The 20,606-nt window shown below is 48.2% G+C and overlaps 1 protein-coding gene across 5 annotated transcripts in view; it reads right to left on the bottom strand.

Moving 5' to 3' along the window:
- Positions 1–679: 679 nt before the first annotated feature.
- Positions 680–20,606, bottom strand: part of ANKRD13A (ankyrin repeat domain 13A) — a 40,538-nt gene continuing 20,611 nt past the window's right edge. For 3 of the 5 annotated variants that reach the window (XM_081168531.1, XM_081168533.1, XM_081168535.1), the window contains 12 exons: positions 19,701–19,746; positions 18,709–18,855; positions 17,151–17,346; positions 16,303–16,369; positions 14,864–14,945; positions 13,270–13,331; positions 11,407–11,537; positions 10,328–10,485; positions 10,029–10,142; positions 5,886–6,037; positions 4,851–4,918; positions 680–2,467 (listed from right to left, as the gene is read on the bottom strand). In XM_081168531.1, the coding sequence (XP_081024657.1) occupies positions 2,278–2,467; positions 4,851–4,918; positions 5,886–6,037; positions 10,029–10,142; positions 10,328–10,485; positions 11,407–11,537; positions 13,270–13,331; positions 14,864–14,945; positions 16,303–16,369; positions 17,151–17,346; positions 18,709–18,855; positions 19,701–19,746 (1,413 nt within the window). In that variant the 3' untranslated portion in view covers positions 680–2,277. Of the gene's footprint in view, positions 2,468–4,850; positions 4,919–5,885; positions 6,038–6,302; positions 6,649–10,028; positions 10,143–10,327; positions 10,486–11,406; positions 11,538–13,269; positions 13,332–14,863; positions 14,946–16,302; positions 16,370–17,150; positions 17,347–18,708; positions 18,856–19,700; positions 19,747–20,606 lie in introns of those variants that run through there. The other 2 variants (XM_081168532.1, XM_081168534.1) reach the window with 2 other exon arrangements.

A 20,606-nucleotide genomic window follows, 5' to 3' on the forward strand; every position in this document is an offset into this window, starting at 1 on the left:
CTGACATTGTAGGTTTAGCAGCGTGAAGCTACTCAAATGTCAGGCTTATTCCTGCAGACTTTTATCTGTCTTTGATAAGCACAGAGTGACTGAAGGGTGTCTTGTGCCCCTTCCTTTGGGGTTGCAAGAAGATGCAAGGATCAAACAAGGAATTAGGAGCATTGATTTTGGTTTAAACTTCGGGATAGACAAGAAAACTATTCTAAAGGTGGAGGTCTGTTATACTTACAGGTGCCTGCTGAGCAAGATAAGTTGCTTTTAAGCCTGCAGTGGTATTAAGAAGCAATACTCTATGAACAAAGGTTTAAATAAAGACCATCTTTTTCTAGGAAGCCTCTCATGTATTGCAGTCTCCTGCCTTTGAAGCTCTATAAAAGGGCAAGATCTGAATTACTAAAAGGGGTAAGCTAACATTCCTGCCAATTGGTGTGTTTTTACTTTGGCCATCAGCTCAACAACAGCAAGCTAACTTTCTGAGAGCTGCAAGAAGGGCTCTGGCGAGGAGATAATTTACATTATCCTGGACTCAATGGGCCACTGGCACAATGACACAGAGAGGACAGTCCGCTTGCCACAAATGTCCCAGAGCAAAAACAAGAAAAGGCTTCCTTGTAGCAAGAGGGCTGATTCCCAGTTACCTCCTTGCAAGCACTGAAAGAATCCACAATACCCAACAAGGCCCTCTTCAAAAGGATTCCTTTTATTTTCATGTGAAACTTAGCTGCATATTTCTGGCCTGGTTACAACGACAATCCCAGAGTTGTCAACCCACCCCCCGGCTTGCCCCGTCATAGCACACCCAGAAATTGCAACTACCTTTCTTCTGGAGTGCTTTATAGAGATTCCCTTCCCTTCGGGGCCTTGAGACAGATTCAGTTAAGAGTGAAGATTAAATAAAGTCAGGCAAAACTTGCAACTGGTACATTTGGAGAGGCTGCCCCCCCCCCCCAGGGGAGGTGAGCAAAGATTAGCCCTGCAGCTGGTCTGAGGCACCTGAAAGTCCAGGGACGTGTCTGCCAACCAACACAAGGCAGCCTTCCCCAGCCTGTGCCCTCCAATGTTTTGGATGACCCCCCCATTAGCCAAAGCATCCCACAGCTCTGCTGGCTAGCCCCCCACTCCCCACCCAGAAGTGGTACTACCAAATAGTTGGACGGCACCGCCTTGGCAAAGGCTGCTGCTCTGAGGGACTTCCTGTGGTGTGGCTTCACATTTGCTTCCCTCCTGCCAGTTTCCGAAACAACGTTTGAAGGAGGTGGAGCCAGCTCACCTCTTTGCTTGCTACCCAGCCCCTGTGCCTCTGGAGAGGGAGGAGGTGGTGGCACTGCTGCCTCGCCCTGACCCCCAGCCCCCTCCCCTGTGTTTATTGCTAGCTAAGGCAACATGGTCTGCAGGCAACAGAAAAACAGGCAAAATTTACTCCTATGCTGCTCCTATTCCCCATGGCACCTGCTTTAAGAACTGTACTAATCTTAAAACAGACAAAAAATGCACTTTCTAGAGGAAAGGGAGATAATATGCACTATAAGAAGGCAACATGAGTTTCCCTTTTGGTCTAGAGAACCTGCTTTACAGCAGTCCCTTTCTCCCTTTTAATATGGGGAATTGGGTACTGAGTTAAGTTTCCCTCAATTCCCTTTTTTTCTTTTTTTAAAAAACCCAAACACTCCTATACACACAAAAACCCTTATAAAGCACTTGTATGGGACAGAAGGTCTTGTGCCCACTGGAGTAGCAAACAGCTGGGGTTGAGATAGTGTCAAAGGCTGGAAGGAAACAGGGCATTATGCCTAGAGCATGCTTCCCCATACCTGGAGGGTGCCAGGTTAAGGTAAGGATGCTCATGGCACTGTCCCCAACAGACAGTGGCTGCTGTTCGCTGGATTCAAAGACAACCTGGAGGACTTGCTGCGTCTTTGACCGGCAATGAAATGATGCTCACACAAACCTTCCTCAAACAGGGCAAGTTCCCTGCAGTGCTGGACACTAGCCAAAGTGCCCCCCCTTTCAGAAAAAAGTTGAAGGCAGCCCAAGGAGTTCGTCTTTTAAGTCCAAAGTTCAGAGCACACAAAAGAAGAATGAAGCTTGAGAGGTGGGGACAGCTCCTGTAGATCTGCCGCAAATTGTCCCCACAAAGGACATTTGTAGCCTGGCGCAAGGTGCAGCCAGCCCTGCGCAGCTGAGCCCATGTGCTTCTCAAGCACTGAGAAAGGATTAGGCTCTTCCTTTTGCTTTGAGAGACAGAGAGAGAGGGTTGCGGGAGCTCTGCCTGCCTGCCTATTTGTCAAGGAGGGAGCGCTGGAGAGCTCGCTGCAGCTCTGCCTCCTCCTCCTCCTGCCGCTGCCGCTCCAGGTCCTGCTGCTCACGAACGGAAAGCTCCATAGCCAGGCGCAGGTCCCGATCGAAACTGGAAGATTCCTGCAGAGAGGTGGAGGCTGGAGTAGCCAAGAAGCTTTCCTGCAAAGCCCTGGGGGAGAGGAAGAGAGATGGATTGAAACACTTTTAACCAGCTGCCCAACACAGAGCCTACTTCCCTAACACCCTCTGGCTTTCTGGGGCAAAGCCCCCCACCCCCCCAATGCATGGAGAGCAACGCTCCCGAGCAGAGGCATCAAGGACCTGCTGGAACAGCTGTGAGAGCTAGAGCCACAACAAGGAAATCATAGAAACATAGAATAGAATCATAGAATCATAGAGTTGGAAGAGACCACAAGGGCCATCGAGTCCAACCCCCTGCCAAGCAGGAAACACCATCAGAGCACTCCTGACATATGGTTGTCAAGCCTCTGCTTAAAGACCTCCAAAGTAGGAGACTCCACCACACTCCTTGGCAGCAAATTCCACTGTCAAACAGCTCTTACTGTCAGGAAGTTCTTCCTAATGTTTAGGTGGAATCTTCTTTCTTGTAGTTTGGATCCATTGCTCCGTGTCCGCTTCTCTGGAGCAGCAGAAAACAACCTTTCTCCCTCCTCTATGTGACATCCTTTTATATATTTGAACATGGCTATCATATCACCCCTTAACCTCCTCTTCTCCAGGCTAAACATGCCCAGCTCCCTTAGCCGTTCCTCATAAGGCATCGTTTCCAGGCCTTTGACCATTTTGGTTGCCCTCCTCTGGACACGTTCCAGTTTGTCAGTGTCCTTCTTGAACTGTGGTGCCCAGAACTGGACACAGTACTCCAGGTGAGGTCTGACCAGAGCAGAATACAGTGGCACTATTACTTCCCTTGATCTAGATGCTATACTCCTATTGATGCAGCCCAGAATTGCATTGGCTTTTTTAGCTGCCGCGTCACACTGTTGGCTCATGTCAAGTTTGTGGTCAACCAAGACTCCTAGATCCTTTTCACATGTACTGCTCTCAAGCCAGGTGTCACCCATCTTGTATTTGTGCCTCTCATTTTTTTTGCCCAAGTGCAATACTTTACATTTCTCCCTGTTAAAATTCATCTTGTTTGTTTTGGCCCAGTTTTCTAATCTGTCAAGGTCGTTTTGAAGTGTGATCCTGTACTCTGGGGTGTTAGCCACCCCTCCCAGTTTGGTGTCATCTGCAAATTTGATCAGGATGCCCTTGAGTCCATCATCCAAGTCGTTGATAAAGATGTTGAATAAGACCGGGCCCAAGACAGAACCCTGTGGCACCCCACTAGTCACTCTTCTCCAGGATGAAGAGGAACCATTGATGAGCACCCTTTGGGTTCGGTCAGTCAGCCATGCCTGGGTCTTGCCAGGAAGCCGCTATGCCTCCACACCCCCTCCCAGGTCAATGTTTGCAGGGAACTTAACTGGACCAGCCGAATGATGCGCAGGTGCTTAGGATGTATATTCATCCTCCCTACCGCCCTTTGTGGGCGACTTTTGTGTTTCTCACTCTCACATACTCAATTTTCATGGAAGGAAAGGAGGCTGGAATGGCTTTAAACAAGGGTTAGAAGGCTATCGGCCGCCACTGGCCAGGATGGCTCTGCTCTGCCACCACGGCTGGAGGTGAGGCAGCTACACTTCTGAACACCAGTTGCTGGAAGCCACAAGAGGGAGAGGTGCCCTGCTCTTTGGTTCAGGTCCTGCTGGCTGGTTTCCCGCAGGCACCTGGTTGGCCACCCTGAGGACAGGGCGCTGGGCTAGATGGGTCCCCCTTGGCTTGATCCAGCAGGCGCTTCGGGTGGTCATAAAAGTCTCCCATCCACAACCAGAAAAGGCAGAAGATGCTGCAGAAGCTACACAGAAAAGGAGTGATGACAGGCTCAGCCTGAACGAAGACCCCTCCTCTACGTGGTCCCTCCGAGGCCTGGAAAGGGGGGGGGGGAATCAACTAATGATGGGCAGGTGGTGAATGAGAGAGAGAGAGAATGGGTGGATGCTTTGGGTCCACTCAGGGTTGTTGATATGTGGCCTCTGATCACCTTCCCACAAGGGAATGTGGTCCCCAACTTCGAAAGGGCCACCCACCCCTGCTATGAGCAGCTGCAGCAGAGTTGGTGAAAAGCACTTAGCAGCCCTGCTCTACTCCTGCACTTTCCACGTATTCCATCCCTCTCCCACCAGAAACCCCTGGGAGATGGGAGCTCCTGCATGGGAAGGCCAGGCAAGGGAGCATGAGATACTGTCACTAGCAACAGATGCTCCAAGCCAGGGCTGGGGAACACCTGGAGCTCTCCAGCTGTTGCTGGGAATCCAACTCCTATCAGATCCAGTCAGGACGACGTGGTCAGGGATGATGGGAGCTGGAGTTTAATAACAGATTCCTCTGGTTCCTCCTCCCTGCTCTACAGTAAACCCTGGATGGGGCTCAGCTTCCTAGCACCTGGTGGTGAGTAACTCCTCATGTTTAGCAAGAAGGAACATTACCTTTGATACTGAAGGTTGAGGTCCTGTGAGTAAGAGACAGCCCCATTCAAGTCTGGTCCCAAAGCCTCCTGAGAAAGACACCAGAGCAGTTAATACCAGTGACAATTTGAGACACACACTCACACATCATGCAGAAGTGGCTGGTGCTGGGGGTTTAATACCATTGATATCTTTTCTAACCCACTTTTCTATTGGATGCATTAAAGTGACTTACAAAAACTCAGAACAAACCAATCTAAAAAACTAAACACTAGCATTAAACTAGCATGTTAATTCAGAAGCCAAACAATCCTTAAAAGTAGCAACATTAAACACGAAAGCCTCAGTGGTTTTGCTGTGGGTTTTTTAAAGTCTCCAGTGGTTGCCAAAAAGCAAACACATGAAGGAGCTTGGTGAATCTCTCCTAAAATGGAGATCTAATACTGCCCTCAGCTCAGTGGCAGAGCTCATATTTGACATGCAGAGGGTTCTGGGTTTTATCCCTGACATCGCAGACAGGGCTGGGGAAGGAGACCTGACTGAAACCAGAGCGGCTGCCAGTCAGTGTAGGCCAATGATGAGGAACCTGTGGCCCACCAGAAACTGTTGAATGCCAGGTCCCATCATCCACCGCTAGCAGTGGTCCTGCAACATCCAGAGGGCCACAGGTTCTCCATCTCCAGGAGAGACCAGTGGTCACAGAATAAAGCAGCTTCTTGAGTTCTTTTTGACATGCATTGTTGCATTCCCAGGATGCAACAGACTCCCTCAGAAAGTGGGGGACTCTCCTTCCTTGGAGGTTGGGGAACATGGTTCACATGCATCGTCTGAAGACCCCATTTGCCAGATCCCCTGGCCTTTCCTGTGCTCTGATTATTTCACACAAGAATTCTCCCCTTATGCTGCTGTCCCAACTCTGCCTCCTCAGGTGGCCCCTTCTGCAGCGTGAGAAAAGAGCAGGGGCAAAGCTCAGCAAGGCCGTCCAAGCTCATGAGAAGTTGGCCAGGGGTGTGAGGTAAGGGAATGGGAAAAGATCCCTGAGCAAGAGGGGCTCACTCTGTTCTGGCCAGACTCCATCAGGCTCTGCTGGATAGCAAACTGCATGATCTCGTTGTCTTCATCCTGCACCTGGACATTCCTGCCATCGTCCTGAATGTGATAGGATTTAGGGATCTCAAAGACGGACTGGTCGACCACAAAGGCAGAGGCTGGAGTAGCCATGTGGGGGGGGAAAAGGACACCAAGCATTAACCCCAGGGATTGGCAGAGAGCCCATAAAGCAGAAAGCAGAGGTGTAGCAGTATTATTTCATTTGGCTTGCTGGCTTAAGGATGTAATTCTCTCTTAGGGTGAAAAATGGTTTAGCCCAAGGGTGAAGATGCTGACGATGGGCCCACAGCTCAGGCGGAGCACCTGCTTGGCACAAAGGATGCCCCAGGGTCACTCCTGGGTGTCCCCCATTAAAAGGGTACGGACTAACATGCCACAGTCTTTGCTCCTCCTCCAACCCTGGATGGAATCAGCCTTGGTTGCCCTGGTGGATGGCCCATGTCAGGAGAGGGACCGTTCCTTGATCTCTCAGCGACCTTCAATACCGCTGACTGCGGCATCTTCCTAGATAGCTTCTGTGGCATGGATATCAAGGGGAGTGGACGACTGCAGAAGGTGCAGAAACGCTGGAGGAGTGCTCTTCAACTCCACAGGGCACTATTTGGTATCCACTGCTATCCAGTATCTATATGAAGCTCCTGGGAATGGCCATTAGGAGTTTGGGAGCACGGCACCATCAGTATGCAAAGCTCCAGGGCTCTGGACATATCTTGAACGAAAAATAGGGAAAGCAGGGAACACCTTTTCACCTCTATCATGGCAACCAGGTGAGCATACAATGTCCACTGCTCTATTTAACAGTAGTGCAGAATCAAATAATAGGGCCACTGAACTGGTCTATCCAGTGGTACACCCCATGAGAAATCAGAAAATAGGGGGACTTCTGGGGTGGCGCCATCGGCAATGGCAGACTCCCTCTGAACCAGAGGGACCAGCTCAGCGCGAAACGGGTCTTTTCCGCTGCAGCGAAGCGGGGACCCTTTCAGAAATCACAGGCGGATGAAGCCTGTGACCGTGGGACTCGGCGGGCACCTTTAGCGCCCCCCCAACCAGCAAAGGAACCCACTAACGGGCTCCGAAGCGAAGAGGGGGAAGTGGTGCGGTGCTGTGAGTCAACTGCTATTTCCATGGAGCGAAGCCGCACAGCCGTTGCCGGAGAGCGCTGCCTTTTTCCTGGGACAATTTGGCATCTAAAGTAATCACCCGTGAGTACTCAAACATTGAACAATTGGACTTCAAATAAGAACTGGCGACTGGGTATGTCCCACAGAGAAATCTACAGTCTGCAAATAAAAACACCCTAAAGATCCCAGGCCACAGAGAGGTTAGGTTGGCCTCAACTAGAGCCAGGGCTTTCTCGGCCGCGGCGCCAATCTGGTGGAACGCTCTGTCACAAGAGACTAGGGCCCTGCAGGACCTGACATCCTTCCGCAGGGCCTGCAAGACAGAGCTGTTCCACCAGGCCTTTTGTCAGGGCGCAGCCTGGCCCCCTCCTCTGGCAATCTGCACAAAATTTTGCTTGATGGTTGCCTTTAATTTGATTTTAATTTGGTTGCCATTAATTTGATTTTAATTTGATTTAATTAATTTTATAATGAATGTTTTAGAATGTTGGACTATTTTGATTGTTGTTAGCCGCCCTGAGCCCAGCTTTGGCTGGGGAGGGCGGGATATAACTAAAATTTATTATTATTATTATTATTATTATTATTATTATTATTATTAGAAAGGAATTGGACTTAAAAAATTATCTTAATTTGGCACTGAAACGGGAAGGTCTAAACAGGAAGTCAGCCTTCCGTTTCCTTGTAGTTAGAAGAAAGCAAAGACAACGTAAACTAGAGCCTAGAAAATTACTTTTAAAGGATTGGTTTTCACCATTTAAAACCGTTGAACCCCCCCTTCGGTAGCAGGAGAAGAAGGGGGATCCTTTTTGGACTGTTTAAACCTGCAGAAGTGAGTTTAAAGTAAAGTAACTTTCCACCGTCCTGACCCTGGAGCGGGGTGTCAGAATTGACGTTTTGAAGCTCATTGACCAGAGACAAATGCTTTTGACAGATAGTTAAAAAGAAGAGTAACATTGTGATTCCATTGTTTCCTTTCACATTTTAAAGGAACTAATATTGACAAAATATCTTTAAAAAAAGAAACTTTGTTGCTATTGTCCTTAAAAGAAAGAACAACCAGAAGTTCCCCCCTAGAGGGGGACTGTGAAATTGTAACCAATTCTAGGGAGCTTGCAGCTGCCACAGATTACAACCGTGGGAAAGGACTTGTGACCTTGCAGGACAATGTTATCAGAAGAACTGTTGGGTGCTTTCTGTAAAATAAATGCCCTATTGGATCAGTTAAGTCAGAAGACAGATTTGATGACTAATGCGGCCAGAACATTTGAACAGGTAGTGGGAAATTATATGGAGCCCACCCAGGAACATAAAACAGGAGTGTGTCCTGACAGAGCAGATGATAGAAGAGGATGTTGCAGAATCTTGGGCGCCAGAGATGGAGGGACCTTTGGCCCAGCAGGAAAATGAGCCTTTGGATTTGATAAATGAACTTGGAAAAAACCAGATTTGGAAAGACAAAGTTTGGATTGATTTGGAAATGGGGGTTGGACTGACCCCCCCTATGCAGGGATGTTTGGACTTTCCGAGTCTGGCAATGGGCCGTCAAAGTTTGGAGGTGTTGGGACTTTCAATCTTGGAGAGAATTTGAAACATGTCTTAAAATACCACATGGAGTCTAGTCTGGACTATGGGAAAGGGGCTGATTTGTTGAAAAGGGTCAAAAACACTACCAAGCTGGAGTTCCCACGAGTGAAAGGAAAATATGAAGAAGAGCTGCGGAAGGGACATGGAAGAGATTTGAAGGCCTCGGATATAAGATCACCAGGTTAATGTGCCAGATTAATGGGATAAAAAGGACTGACAATCCCGGGACTGGGGGGAGGGGACGCTGGAAGAAGATTGGATTGTTTTTATTCTCTCTTTTTTATCATCAGAAATGTTTTATGAACGTTGGAAAAATGTTGAAATGAAATTACTTGGCTCTTGTAAAAATGTTTAAAGAATTAGGTAAAAAGGTAATGGTTATGAGAAGCTGGTAAAAATAAGATTTAAGTCTTAAGTTTAAAGGTTTTTTATAAGATAAGATGAAAATAGAGTAAGGTAATGTAATGACAGAATATTATGAATTATGGAAAGGATTTGCTGTGACAATTATCAATCAAGATACAAGAGATGGGAGGAGGAGGAGGTCATGGAAAGAAGGTAAAGAAAGTGGAGAATTTGAAAGTGATGGTTTTGTTTTTTCTTTTTTTTCTGTTTTTGTCTTTTTTCTTTGTAATTTTGTCTTTTTTCTTTGTAATTTTAAAAAATTCTTTTTTCAATAAATATCATTATAAAAAAAAAAGAAATCAGAAAATAGGAGAGACGTCCGCAACATGGTGGCTCTCCAGATGTTGCTGGACTCTTGCCATCTCTGACTGCTGGCCATATTGGCTGGGGCTGATGGAAGGTGGAGTTTGCAACCAGTTTGTGAAGGATGCGTTATTGCGTTGAGCATTTTAATTTGTTGTGCAGTGAACATAATAAGGGATCCATAAACACCTAGAGGACCACACATTGGGGAAGATGGCACTATCTATCCCTCTGCTGCACAATGCTTTGGGAGATGATCTCGGGTGAAAAGTGGATTTTAAATATATAAAAATGAAGGAGATATCTTGCATAATTCAGCCTGTGTGAAGGCGCAACCAGGAGCAAAGAGGTCCACACAGAATAGGTCAAAGAGGTTCAGCCCTGTTCAGGGAAGTTTTTAATATGTAATGCTGTACTGTTTTTAACACTGATTGGGAGCCGCCCAGAGTGGCAGGGGAAACTCAGCCAGATGGGCGGGGTATAAATAATAAATTATTATTATTATTATTATTATTATTATTATTATTATTATTATCATCATCATCATCATCACATTTTGTCCACTTAAATCTGACTGCCACAGAGTCTCCCAGAGGAATATCCCAATCTGGAAACCAAAGGGTTCCTCTTACTTGAGTTCCTCCCTCAAACCCTGGAGCAGCTCTCTCACCAGATGGCTGCTGTGCCCCATCTGAAGCCTGGGGAGACGCCTCTTCTGCTGTGCTGCAGCCGTTCACATTCCCAAAAGTAATGCGAGCATTGAGGATGTGGAACAATGGGATCTCTGCAGTTTGGGGGAAGGGAAGAGGGACAGGAGAGGTTGAGTAAGGTCACCAGTTATCCACCAGTTTGCTTTGAAGGTGCCCCAAGACAAGAAGCACCATTCAAGGGGGGAGGGGGTTGATGTCTTGAACATGGTGGCAGGTGGGGGGCAGGAAGAGGGAACCACCAGCACAAAAAGGGTCATACCGATTTTAACTGGAAATCCAGGAGGAAAGTCCAAGGTGATGAAGTCTTTGAGTTGAGCAAAATGTGCACTGGTTCTGGCCATCAAGTCCACAATGGGGGTGACCTGCTCCACAAGGGAGAGGGGAAACTGTTCGGACATCCACAAGTTGGCTTTAAACCTACCAGAGATGAAAGTGTCATAAACACATCTGCCCCAAGTAGAGAAATACAGCATGAGTCAGTAAGCAGTCCTCCTCCCCCTCTCTCTGACACAGAATGCAATGTTGATAAGGAGCTAGCAGAGAGTGGGAGGGTGAGAAGTCAGCTCGCTCAAGATGCGCAGGCTGTGTCGTACTACAGCTCCCAGATGGGCGCAGAGAATCAGTGCACACCCTCATAGATTCGGGAGCATCCACAGACTTAGACTCGGTGGAGAGGTTGGGGTTGGCCACGCAGAGTTTGGAGCTCCCTCTAGAAGTGCAGACCATCGATGGGCGCCCCTTATTGTCGGGGAGCATCTCAGACACCACGATGCCAATAGGCCTCGAGTTGCCGGGCCACCAAGAGACAATATCGTTCTTAAGCTCATCTCAAAGAGGGGGGGAATGCCAAGCCAGTAACTTAAAACATGGACCAAGTGAATGTTGTCTCTTGACTCAAGCCTTGACAAAAGCAAGCATCGTTAATGCTTCTGCACCGGGGGAAATGACATCCTTACACAAAGCAAGCAAGATTTTGGGGAGATGTTGGGCTTCTAATGGAGGCCCCCAGCTGCAGTTGGTGGAGCATTTCTAAAATAAAAGGTGATGTGGCTTGAGTTATCCTGGAAGACTTCTCTGACTCCTAGGTTCCTGGGGACCATGCTGTGAAGGGCTCTCTCACTGAATGGGTGCTGGGTCTCAGCGCAGGCTCAAATCAAGTGCTGTGAGGCTGCTCCAGCAACAACTCATGGTCCAGCAGGGAGTGGGCCTGACTTCTGCAGGGAGCATCTGTTCCTCCAGAGAGAAACAGAGTGCAGGATTTGCAAGCTGGGGCGCAAGAGAAAGGGAGGGGAAACTGAACCAAAGATAACAGGACGTTCAACAGAGTAGTAGCTTTACTTCTGAGTCCGGATGGTCACTTCTTTGGGTCTCCCGATATCTCTGTCTTTCAGGTCAAACTGAGGGTTGAAATATTCCTCAGGAGTGATGGCTGTAGGGTTGTTGGTTGTGGCATATTCTGTCGTGAGGTCCTGGGGGAAAGAGAAGAGCACAAGGTGGGTGACCAGCAAGGCTTGGCAGAAACTCTTGGCTATCTGTCCAGGTTGCCTCAAAAGCCAATGGTGTCCCCAAAACAGAAGCCCAGGAGATCAGTCGCAGTGGGCCAAGGCTTCCCAACTCAGCAGGTCAGCTGCTCAGAGGGAGAGAGGGGGATTTGGCCTCAAAGTGAGTTGGCTCATCAGGCAAAAACAGAGGGCAGGATCGGCACAGGGAAACATGAAGGTATCTGAAGGAAGACAGTCAGTGGGGGTGCAGTAGACCGTGTTAGACTAGGACCTGGGAGACCAGGGTTCAAATCCTCAGACCGGTCACTCACCCTCAGCTTCACCTACCTCACGGGGTTGTTGTGAGGAGAAAATGAGGAGAACTATGTGCATCACCTTTAGCACCATGGGAGAAAGGTGGAATATAAATGAAATAAAGTGCTGGCCTTTCACCAGAGGACTTCCAACATTTATTTGCTTTACATTTACACAAATTTATATTTTGAGGAGTTGAAGGCAGAACATCTTGGTCGGTCCCCTTGCTTGCTCCGATTACTCCGATTAGTAAGGCGTGGGGCACCTCCAGCCCTGAGGCCAAATGAGGCCTGTCAGGCTTCTGCCTTCCGCCCTACATGGCTGGGCCAAAAGGGGTCTTCCAATGCAAAGCCCCCAGCTTCCAAGTGCAGGCCTCTCAGCTGATCAGCATTACAGGGAGCCCATCTTCAAATGAGGCTTCTCCTTTGAAGTTTGGCAGGCATTAACCACCTAACGTAATTACATAATGATGTCATTATGACATCAGCTGATTGACATACAGGTGGTCCTGCCCACCTATCAAAGTTGCTCAGATCCCTTTCTCCACCCCTGGCCTAACCGTGAGAAAATAACACAAGCTGCTGGGAAGGAGCTCAGGCCAACTCCTGCTTTTAAGTCCATGTTTATTACCGTATTTTTCGCTCTATAAGACGCACCAGACCACAAGGCGCACCTAGTTTTTGGAGGAGGAAAATAAGAAAAAAAAAATATTCTGAATCTCAGATGCCAGAACAGCAAGAGGGATCGCTGCACAGTGAAAGCAGTAATCCCTCTTGCTGTTCTGGCTTCTGGGATAGCTGTGCAGCCTGCATTCGCTCCATAAGACGCACACATTTCCCCTTACTTTTTAGGAGGGAAAAAGTGAGTCTTATAGAGCAAAAAATACGGTATTTATTTTTAAATCAGCAACATACTGTGCTGTTTTATTCTTGCATTTTTTAATGCTAGCCAGTTGAGGAACCAGGAGGTTGAAATGTGGGACAGTGAGTAAATAATAGAGGAGGGGTCCTCTTTTGCTGAAGAGATCAGCCTCAAAATACATTTTGCTCCTATCTCTGTGGTATAAAAACAGGAGTTCCTTGGCTGTTGCAGAAAAAAATAACACTTCATGGTTCCAGAGGGGTAGAGGATCCAGAACACTTCTAGGCTGCCTAGAGGGACTTCCCCTCATGTTTCAAACCCAGATGCACAAACCTCTTCTCTTGGACGACATCATGAAATATAAAATTCTCTCATAAGAAATTTGTTTTGTATTAAATTTGCAGCATGAACCCTACTTTGCTCCCTTACTTTTATTCATTTTCCTTTGTCTTTCTTTATGTATTTTCAATTGTACTGTTAGCAGTTTTCCAGTAAAAGACTTAAAACCATAAAAAAGGAAAAAAAGACAATGCATTTTGCTCACCTGTTGTGCCCCGTACTCATGCTCGATGGTTCCCAAAAAGGATTCAAGGGGGTTTCTGTCAGCTGGAGGAAAGGGCGGGGGAGGAAGCACAACTGCAGTGTTATCTCTGTCAGCCCCCCATGTCATGCTAAAACCTTCCCACTGGGAAGCATGAACAAGGCTGGCCTTTCAAAAGGCACTCTCCCCACAGCCCCAATGCAAGAGCTGAGGACGCCCCCATTGGATCTCCTGGATCTACTCCTGGAGGGCAGGACTGGAAAATGGAGAGGAATCTCACATCCTTTCCAGTGTGCAAGGATCATGAGAAAATGACTCTCCCTCTACCTTAAATATGCACAGTAAACTGGTTTGTGATGGAATCTAACATACATGGAAGCTGTAACAAATGATTCTGTCACTTTAACACATGACTTGAGCTGAAGAGCCACTTCTTGTGGCAGCTCAGAAATCTTGGGTGCAAAGTGGGTCTTAACGCAGTCGTTGTCAACCTGGTGCCCTCCACGCTTTTTGGATTATTATTGACAGCCATGCCGACTGGGGTTGGTGGAAGCTGTAGCCCCAAACAACTGGAGGGCTCTAGGTTGGCAAAGCCTGCCTTAAAGGATCCAAAATAAAATGTCAGGAAGCAAGGGGCAAAATTGGCAGTTGCAATTCTGCAAAACAGCCAGCAACAGATTGCCTCCACCACTTGTGCCAGGCTGGTAAGAGCATAAGGAAATACAAAGCGCCTGCTGGATCTGGCCAGTGGCTCCCCAGGCAGAGAGGCGTCCTCTTCTCACAGGGGCCAGCCAGATGCCCAACATGGGAAGCCAGCCACTAGGATTCGAGCAGAAGAGCCGCCTTCTCCCCTCTTGCGATTTCCAGCAACTGCTATGGAGAAGCACTGTGGCCTCCGACGGTGGAGGTGAGACAGCCATCGTGGCTGGTAGCCCTCACTGGCCCTCTCCTCCTCCATGAATTTGCCTAATCCTCTTTTACAGCTATCCAAGGTGACCATCGCTGCCTCCTGTGGGAGCGAGTTCCACAGTTTAACTATGCACTGTGGGAAGGAGGACTTTCTTTTCTCTGTCCTGAATCATTGACATCCCGGAGTTCTAGTGTTAGGAGACAGGTAGAAATAAATTTCTCTATCCACTTTCTGCATGCCATGCATACTTTTATAAACTCTTGACTCGCCTTTTCTCTAAGCTAAGAAGTCCCAAATACTGCAGTCTTTCCTCACAGGGGAATTGCGCCATCCTCTTGACCATTTGGGTGGCCCTTTTCTAAACCGTTTACAACTCAAGATATCCTTAGAGGATACACACACTGTTCTGACTTCCAGCTCACCCCAAAGTCGCATGAAACAGCAGCAGGCCCTGCTTAAAACAGAGCCCCAAAACAGACCAGCTGCTCTTCCCACAGCCCTCCCAGCCTCCTGAATTATAGAGCAGCAGCAGCATGCCTGTGAACACATTTCATTTTGCAGGGGACTGAATTTTGGCCAAGCCGTCACCAAGGAATTGGGTTGTAATGTCTGGGCTCAGAATCAAATATGCCTTGCCTGCAGGAGGGTGATCAACCTCGGCCCTCTCCTCCCACAGGACCAAGTTACCTCTGTATCTCCTCTTCTCTTCTTCTGTCAAGTGCTCTGTTCTGATCTTGGTCACAACATTCACGTTGTTGGCCGTATAGACCTTGAGGGAAACAAGGAGGAGGAGGGAGAGATGTAGAGAGCCCAGCTAGTTCTGGAAGCCCCCATAGAAGTGGCTATGGGGTAACTGACAAGGAGGGTCCCACCCATCCTCATCCTACCCCAATTCCCAACACAAAGGTGCCAAAGCACCATCTGTTGGCCAGCTAAAGCATCTCATTAGGGCTCCTCTTGTGGAAGGGTCATAGAATCATAGAGTTGGAAGAGACCACAAGGGCCATTGAGTCGAGGCTCACCTGGTGCCTTCCTCACATAAAGCCTTCCTCTTCCCTATCGCCTTTGGCTTATTAAACTATCTGTGGCCGTTTAAACTCTGAGGGGGAGGACTGTTTTTGTTTGCTACCATGGGATGCATTTTTGTAAACTGCCCTGTTATCCACAGTATAGAAATTTTAATAATAACAACAACATCTCAATATATAATATGCACAGTAAGCTCTTTGGAGGGTACAGCTAGCCTGTGTCATTTGGAGTGTCTGTAATTCTGGTAGGGAAAAAAGGAAAATTGCATAAGAACCTCCACAGCCGTACCAAAGGCCCCCTGCGTCCTTTGAAAGCAGCAGGCCAAAACACCTCTCATTAAGTTCTCAAGCAGAACTTCATAGTGAAAGAGGAACACTTGATGCCTCTCAGAGACATCCCATCACCAAAACCACCTAAGAGCATAACAGCCCTGCTGGGTCAGGCCAACCGGGGCCCACCCAGGGCAGCCTCCTGTTCTCACAGTGGTCAGCCAGGCGCCTCGAGGGGAAGCCCACAGCGCAGGACGCAAGCCATGAGCCCCCTCCCCTCCTGTGGCTTCCAGCAACTGGCATTCAGAAGCATTTACTGCCTCCAAATGAACGTCATTGATAGCCTTCTCCTTTGTGAACTTGCCCAATCTATTTAGAGCCTCTTGACATGGAGGCTGCATTTCTCTGGAATGTTGCCTAAAGCTGCCAATGGACATTTCTTCTTAAAGCCACTGAAACTGGTCCCAGAGAGTTCCAGAGGCTCATTTCACCCTGTCTTTTGCTTGTCATGAGTACACTGCCAATCCATGTTTTTGTCAGATAGCTGTACATGCTTACACTGTGAGACAATGAAGCCCATTATTTGGTGTTTGCTTTTCCCAGACCATCTGAGGCCTTGTGAACCTCATTCATGCCACTCTTCCGAATCAGAAGCAAAGGTTTTCAGGCTGCATGCACTTTTCATCAGGTGTCAAGTCCTCATGGCTGCAAATTAAAGCTCTGTGGAAGGGGGAGATTTGTGGGCAACGCCTGGAGAAATCTTAAAATGCTGAGCAAGGCTCCTAGCTGTCAGGGAAAAGGGACATCAGTACAAGAGCAACAACTGACCTTTGCATCATAATCGCTCACCAATTCACTCTTCTCAGTTCTCCAGACCCAGAAGCCGGACGTATTTCTGCAAGAGACAGGAAGCTATCAAAGAATCTGTGCTTCTGCCTTTACAAACTGGCTGTTGGAAGTGCAACAGCAAGGACCATTGGGTTTGTAACTCAAGAACTGACTCTGTTAGTGTTAACTAGCCAAGAGGGTGCCAAGTGGAGGTGTTGCATGATGTACATGGAGGTAGCATGTACATGGAGGAGAACCATGGACTTGAGCACCTTGGGAGAAAAAGCAGCATATAAATGTGAAAGATAGTTAGCTAGCTAGCTAGCTAGCTAGATAGATAGATAGATGATAGATAGATAAATACATACATACATTCACTACCCACCTCTTTAAGGAAAGAACCAGGAAGGGAATCAAACTCCCACCAGCCCCCCGTGCACCTAGGGGAGCCCATTACCACTCCATGGTGGCCTTGGCATAGTTTCTTAGCAGGATGAGGGAGAGAGAGAGAGAGAGAGAGAAGAGAAGAGGGGAAGGCTTCCTCCACCTCCTCAGAGGCTTTGGATATGGGGACAGACAGGGGTTGGGGAGCTCTGGATGCCTCCTCTCCCTGTGCCAGACTCTGAAACTGGGGCTATGTGAGATCTAGGGCAGGGGTAGCCAACCAGGCAGCCTTACTTATGGGGGTGCCATTGCAGTTCAAAATGTCTGGAGGGCACCAGCCTGGGCAAGGCTGCTTGGGGAAGGCTGCTTGGGGAACAGCTGCTGGAGACCCAAACTTGAGCCTTGTCCCTCCCTCTTAAAGGCAAAGGAGAGCCTGAGAGCTCTGGCCTCCTCCTCCTCCTCACCTTTCAAAGGCAATGTTCCTCGTGTCCAGGGAAGTGCTGATGATGGGAGAGGTGAGCCGCCTCTCCACCTCCTTGGTCTTCGGGGTCATGGAGTCCAAGGTCAGGCGCTTGATTTGCTGGGTGATCTCAAAGCGCTCTGTGGCAACCACCTTCTCATCGTGGTTCACCTCGATCAGCTCTGCCCAGTTCCCAGTATCTGGAGAGAGGAGGAAGATGCCTTTCTGGGCTCCTGGCCAGCACATGCACACAAAGGCCCTTACTTGGGAGTAAGAGAGTGATCTTTATTTGGGCAAGTAACATGACAGGCTCAGCAACAGACAGAGGGCTCAGGAGTCACAACTGAGGAGTTCAGGTGCAGAGCAAAAAGTTGAAAACTGGACGAAAGAGACAGAGAAGTTCCTGTGAGTTCCCTCGCCCACCTGACGAGCTTTTAGGGACAAGGCATGGCCTGCTCACTCACTCACCTTGTGGGGACATCAGGATTGATATCCACTGGGGGAAGAGCAGCTACTCCCAAGTGTGAAGGCAGCACCTGGTTTTTAAACTGATTGCTGGGTTTAAAATGGTATAAGGTTGATGTTTTCCTTTATACTTTTGGATTATTATTTTTTCAACAAAATAATATTACTGTGCATCACTTTGAGTGTGTCTTTTTTTTGGCAGAGAGCCAGTGTGGAATGGAGGTTAGAGTGTCTGACTAGGCCCTGGGACAAGCCAGGGTTCAAATTCCCACTCAGCCATGAAGCTCTCTACATTAACTTGGGCCATTCCTTGCCTCTCAGACTAATCTACCTTACAGGGTTGTTGTGAGGACTAAATGAGGAAGGGGAGAACCATGTACACCACCTGGAGCTCCTTGGAGGAAAAGGTGGCATATAAATGCAACAAATAAATGAATACATAAAAAACATTATGAACTGTTTAACCCAACAGCTTGGGGAAGCTGAAGCATTGCAAGGCACATTCTGCTTACTCCTCTGTAGACCAATAACAATAACCAAGGACAGTGATAGCCAACAATGGGTGCCCAAAGGATAGTAAAGGCCTAATGTGGTCAGGTGACATTAATGGAGCCAACTCAGGTAGGTGAAGGGCTCTGCAAGTTTCTGAATTTTGCAGAGCCCTTCTTCAAGTGGAATGAAAACACCATTTCCTGGGCTTTGTAAACAAACAAAGGCAAAGGTTTTCAGTTAGGCCTTTTTGCTTTACTGAGCAAGAGGCATCACCTGGGTGTCAATCCAGAAATGCATGTTGCACTCTTAGCCTTTGGGGGGAAAACCCAAACATTATCAAGGAGGCCATGTACTCCACCTCTACCTGCCCCACTGCAGAGAGACTGTCTTCCTGCACAACTCACAGCACAATCCTAACTATGTTTACTCAGGAGTAAGCCCTATTGAACTCAGTGGGGTTATTAGGATTGCAGCCTTACTTTCTGCCTCCAACAGACTGCTGGGTTCACTGTTGGTCATGCCTCTGACTGATGGAAATGCCCCACCTCTTGCCCTCCAGGGCCCTGCAACCCCAGCCTGCAAGCCCTGTCGCCCTCTCTGCCTACCTTCTTCCCCCCTGAAGATCAGACTGCGCTTCCCTCGTTCCCAGCTCATGTTCTCAAATCCCAACAGTGTGATGTCAACTCGCAGCTTTGCACCGCTCTTCCAGATGCGGCAAACATCGCTGGGGCAAACTCTGGAAACCAGCGGAACTGTTGGTTGTTGGAGAAAGGGAGAGAAAAGAAAAGGACCTTTTGCAAAAGAAGACACCAATGCCCAAGGTCCCCTGTGAGGTCAAACCCGTGGCCCACAGAGTCTGGCCTTCTGCTTCCAGGACTGGCCTCCTGGAGAGTTCCAGGAATCCCACCTGCAGCACGGCACTGGGAGAGCAAGGCTTCAGGAACATCATGACAAGCTGCTGCATGTCAAAATTTACCACTATACGCGTAACCCAGTAGCTAGCTGTCTTACAGCATCCAATTCCAAACAATAAATCTGCATTTTGCAGACTTTTCTCTCACCTGTCCAGAATCTCCTCCCTATCAGTTTCATTGGAGGACCCCACCCCAAGTTCTAATATTACAAGGGAGGAAAATCTCTCAGCACCGCCCATGAACTCACAAACATCTGGCAGGCCCCTTTCCAATCATGCTTTTTCCTAAACTGGGTGGCGGCAGGTGAGGACCCTGCAGTCCCTCCAGATGCTGCTGGACTCCCAACTCCCACCACCAGCAGCCAGCCTTGGCAAGGGCCAGGTGAACAGGAGATGTAGCCCAACAGGGTGTGCAGAGCAGCATGTTCCTCATCCCTGATATAGCATTTCCTTGTAGGGAAGATGCTCTCACCTCTTGTGGTTCACTATCTAGCATGTGGTTTGTATATGTGCACTCAGGTTAAACACAGACCCTTTGGGGGCTCTTAGGGAGTTTTGGCAGGACAGACACATAGACATAGTGCAACATAACTGAAAACAAGCAAGTCCCAGTAAGAGTGAGCTGAACAGAAAAGGAAATACACAGCCTCAAAGAAAAGAGAAGGAAATTTAATTCGAACGTACCCCAACTGGTGAATTCCCATTTCATTTCCACATAAAAATCTGGTGTCTGTTGGAGGAGAGAAAAGAGCACAGTTGTGATGTGTGATTCAGACTGGGGTAGGGCCTATAAAATCCAATGTGTTACTTTAAAATGAAATGAATGCAATATTGCACAAATGGCATGGAACTTGAAGCCTGCAGGCCTCATGATGATGAAGTGGCCACATCATTAAGTGGTTTCATAAAGAGAACTTGATCAACACACAGATGAACAGCAGGCGGCTGGCTGTTCTGGGTGCTCTTTAAGCTCTTACCACCCGCTGATCTTTGAGGCTTGCAAAAAGCCCTGTGATTTGAAGCTTCAACAATCAGCCAATAGCTGAGGCGTCAAAGCGCTTTCTCCAGCCATGACTTTATAAGACCCACAACTGATCTCATATATGGCAGCAGGTGGGTATGGCTTGGCCAAGTGGAGAGGTCAGGAGGGCCCAGTAAGGCCAGTGACCGAAGGTTCCCTGCTGCTGTTGCATTAAGACATTAGACAGAAGTATTAGGCATCTGCTGTTCTTTTCACTGTGTTCCTCCAATGACCACAACACCCCACTTCATATCCTTCAGCACAATTTTATGTACATCTACTCAGAAGTCCCCTTCATGGATCACTGCCTTGCCGTGGCGAAGGGGCTTGAATAACTCAGAGAAGCTATAAACTATGCCGTGCAGGGCACCCAAGATGGACAGGTCATAGTGGAGAGTTTTGACCAAACGTGATCCACCTGGAGCAGGAACCGGCAAGGCACTCCAGTATCCCTGCCAAGAAAACTCCATGGACAAAGACAACAGGCATATAAAAGTTATGACACTGGAAGATGAGCCCCTCAGGTCGGAAGGCGTCCCACATGTTACTGAGGAAGAGCGGAGGACAAG

This window comes from Podarcis bocagei, assembly GCF_964188305.1.
Source record: "Podarcis bocagei genome assembly, chromosome: 13".
NCBI classification, from domain to species: Eukaryota; Metazoa; Chordata; class Lepidosauria; order Squamata; family Lacertidae; genus Podarcis; species Podarcis bocagei.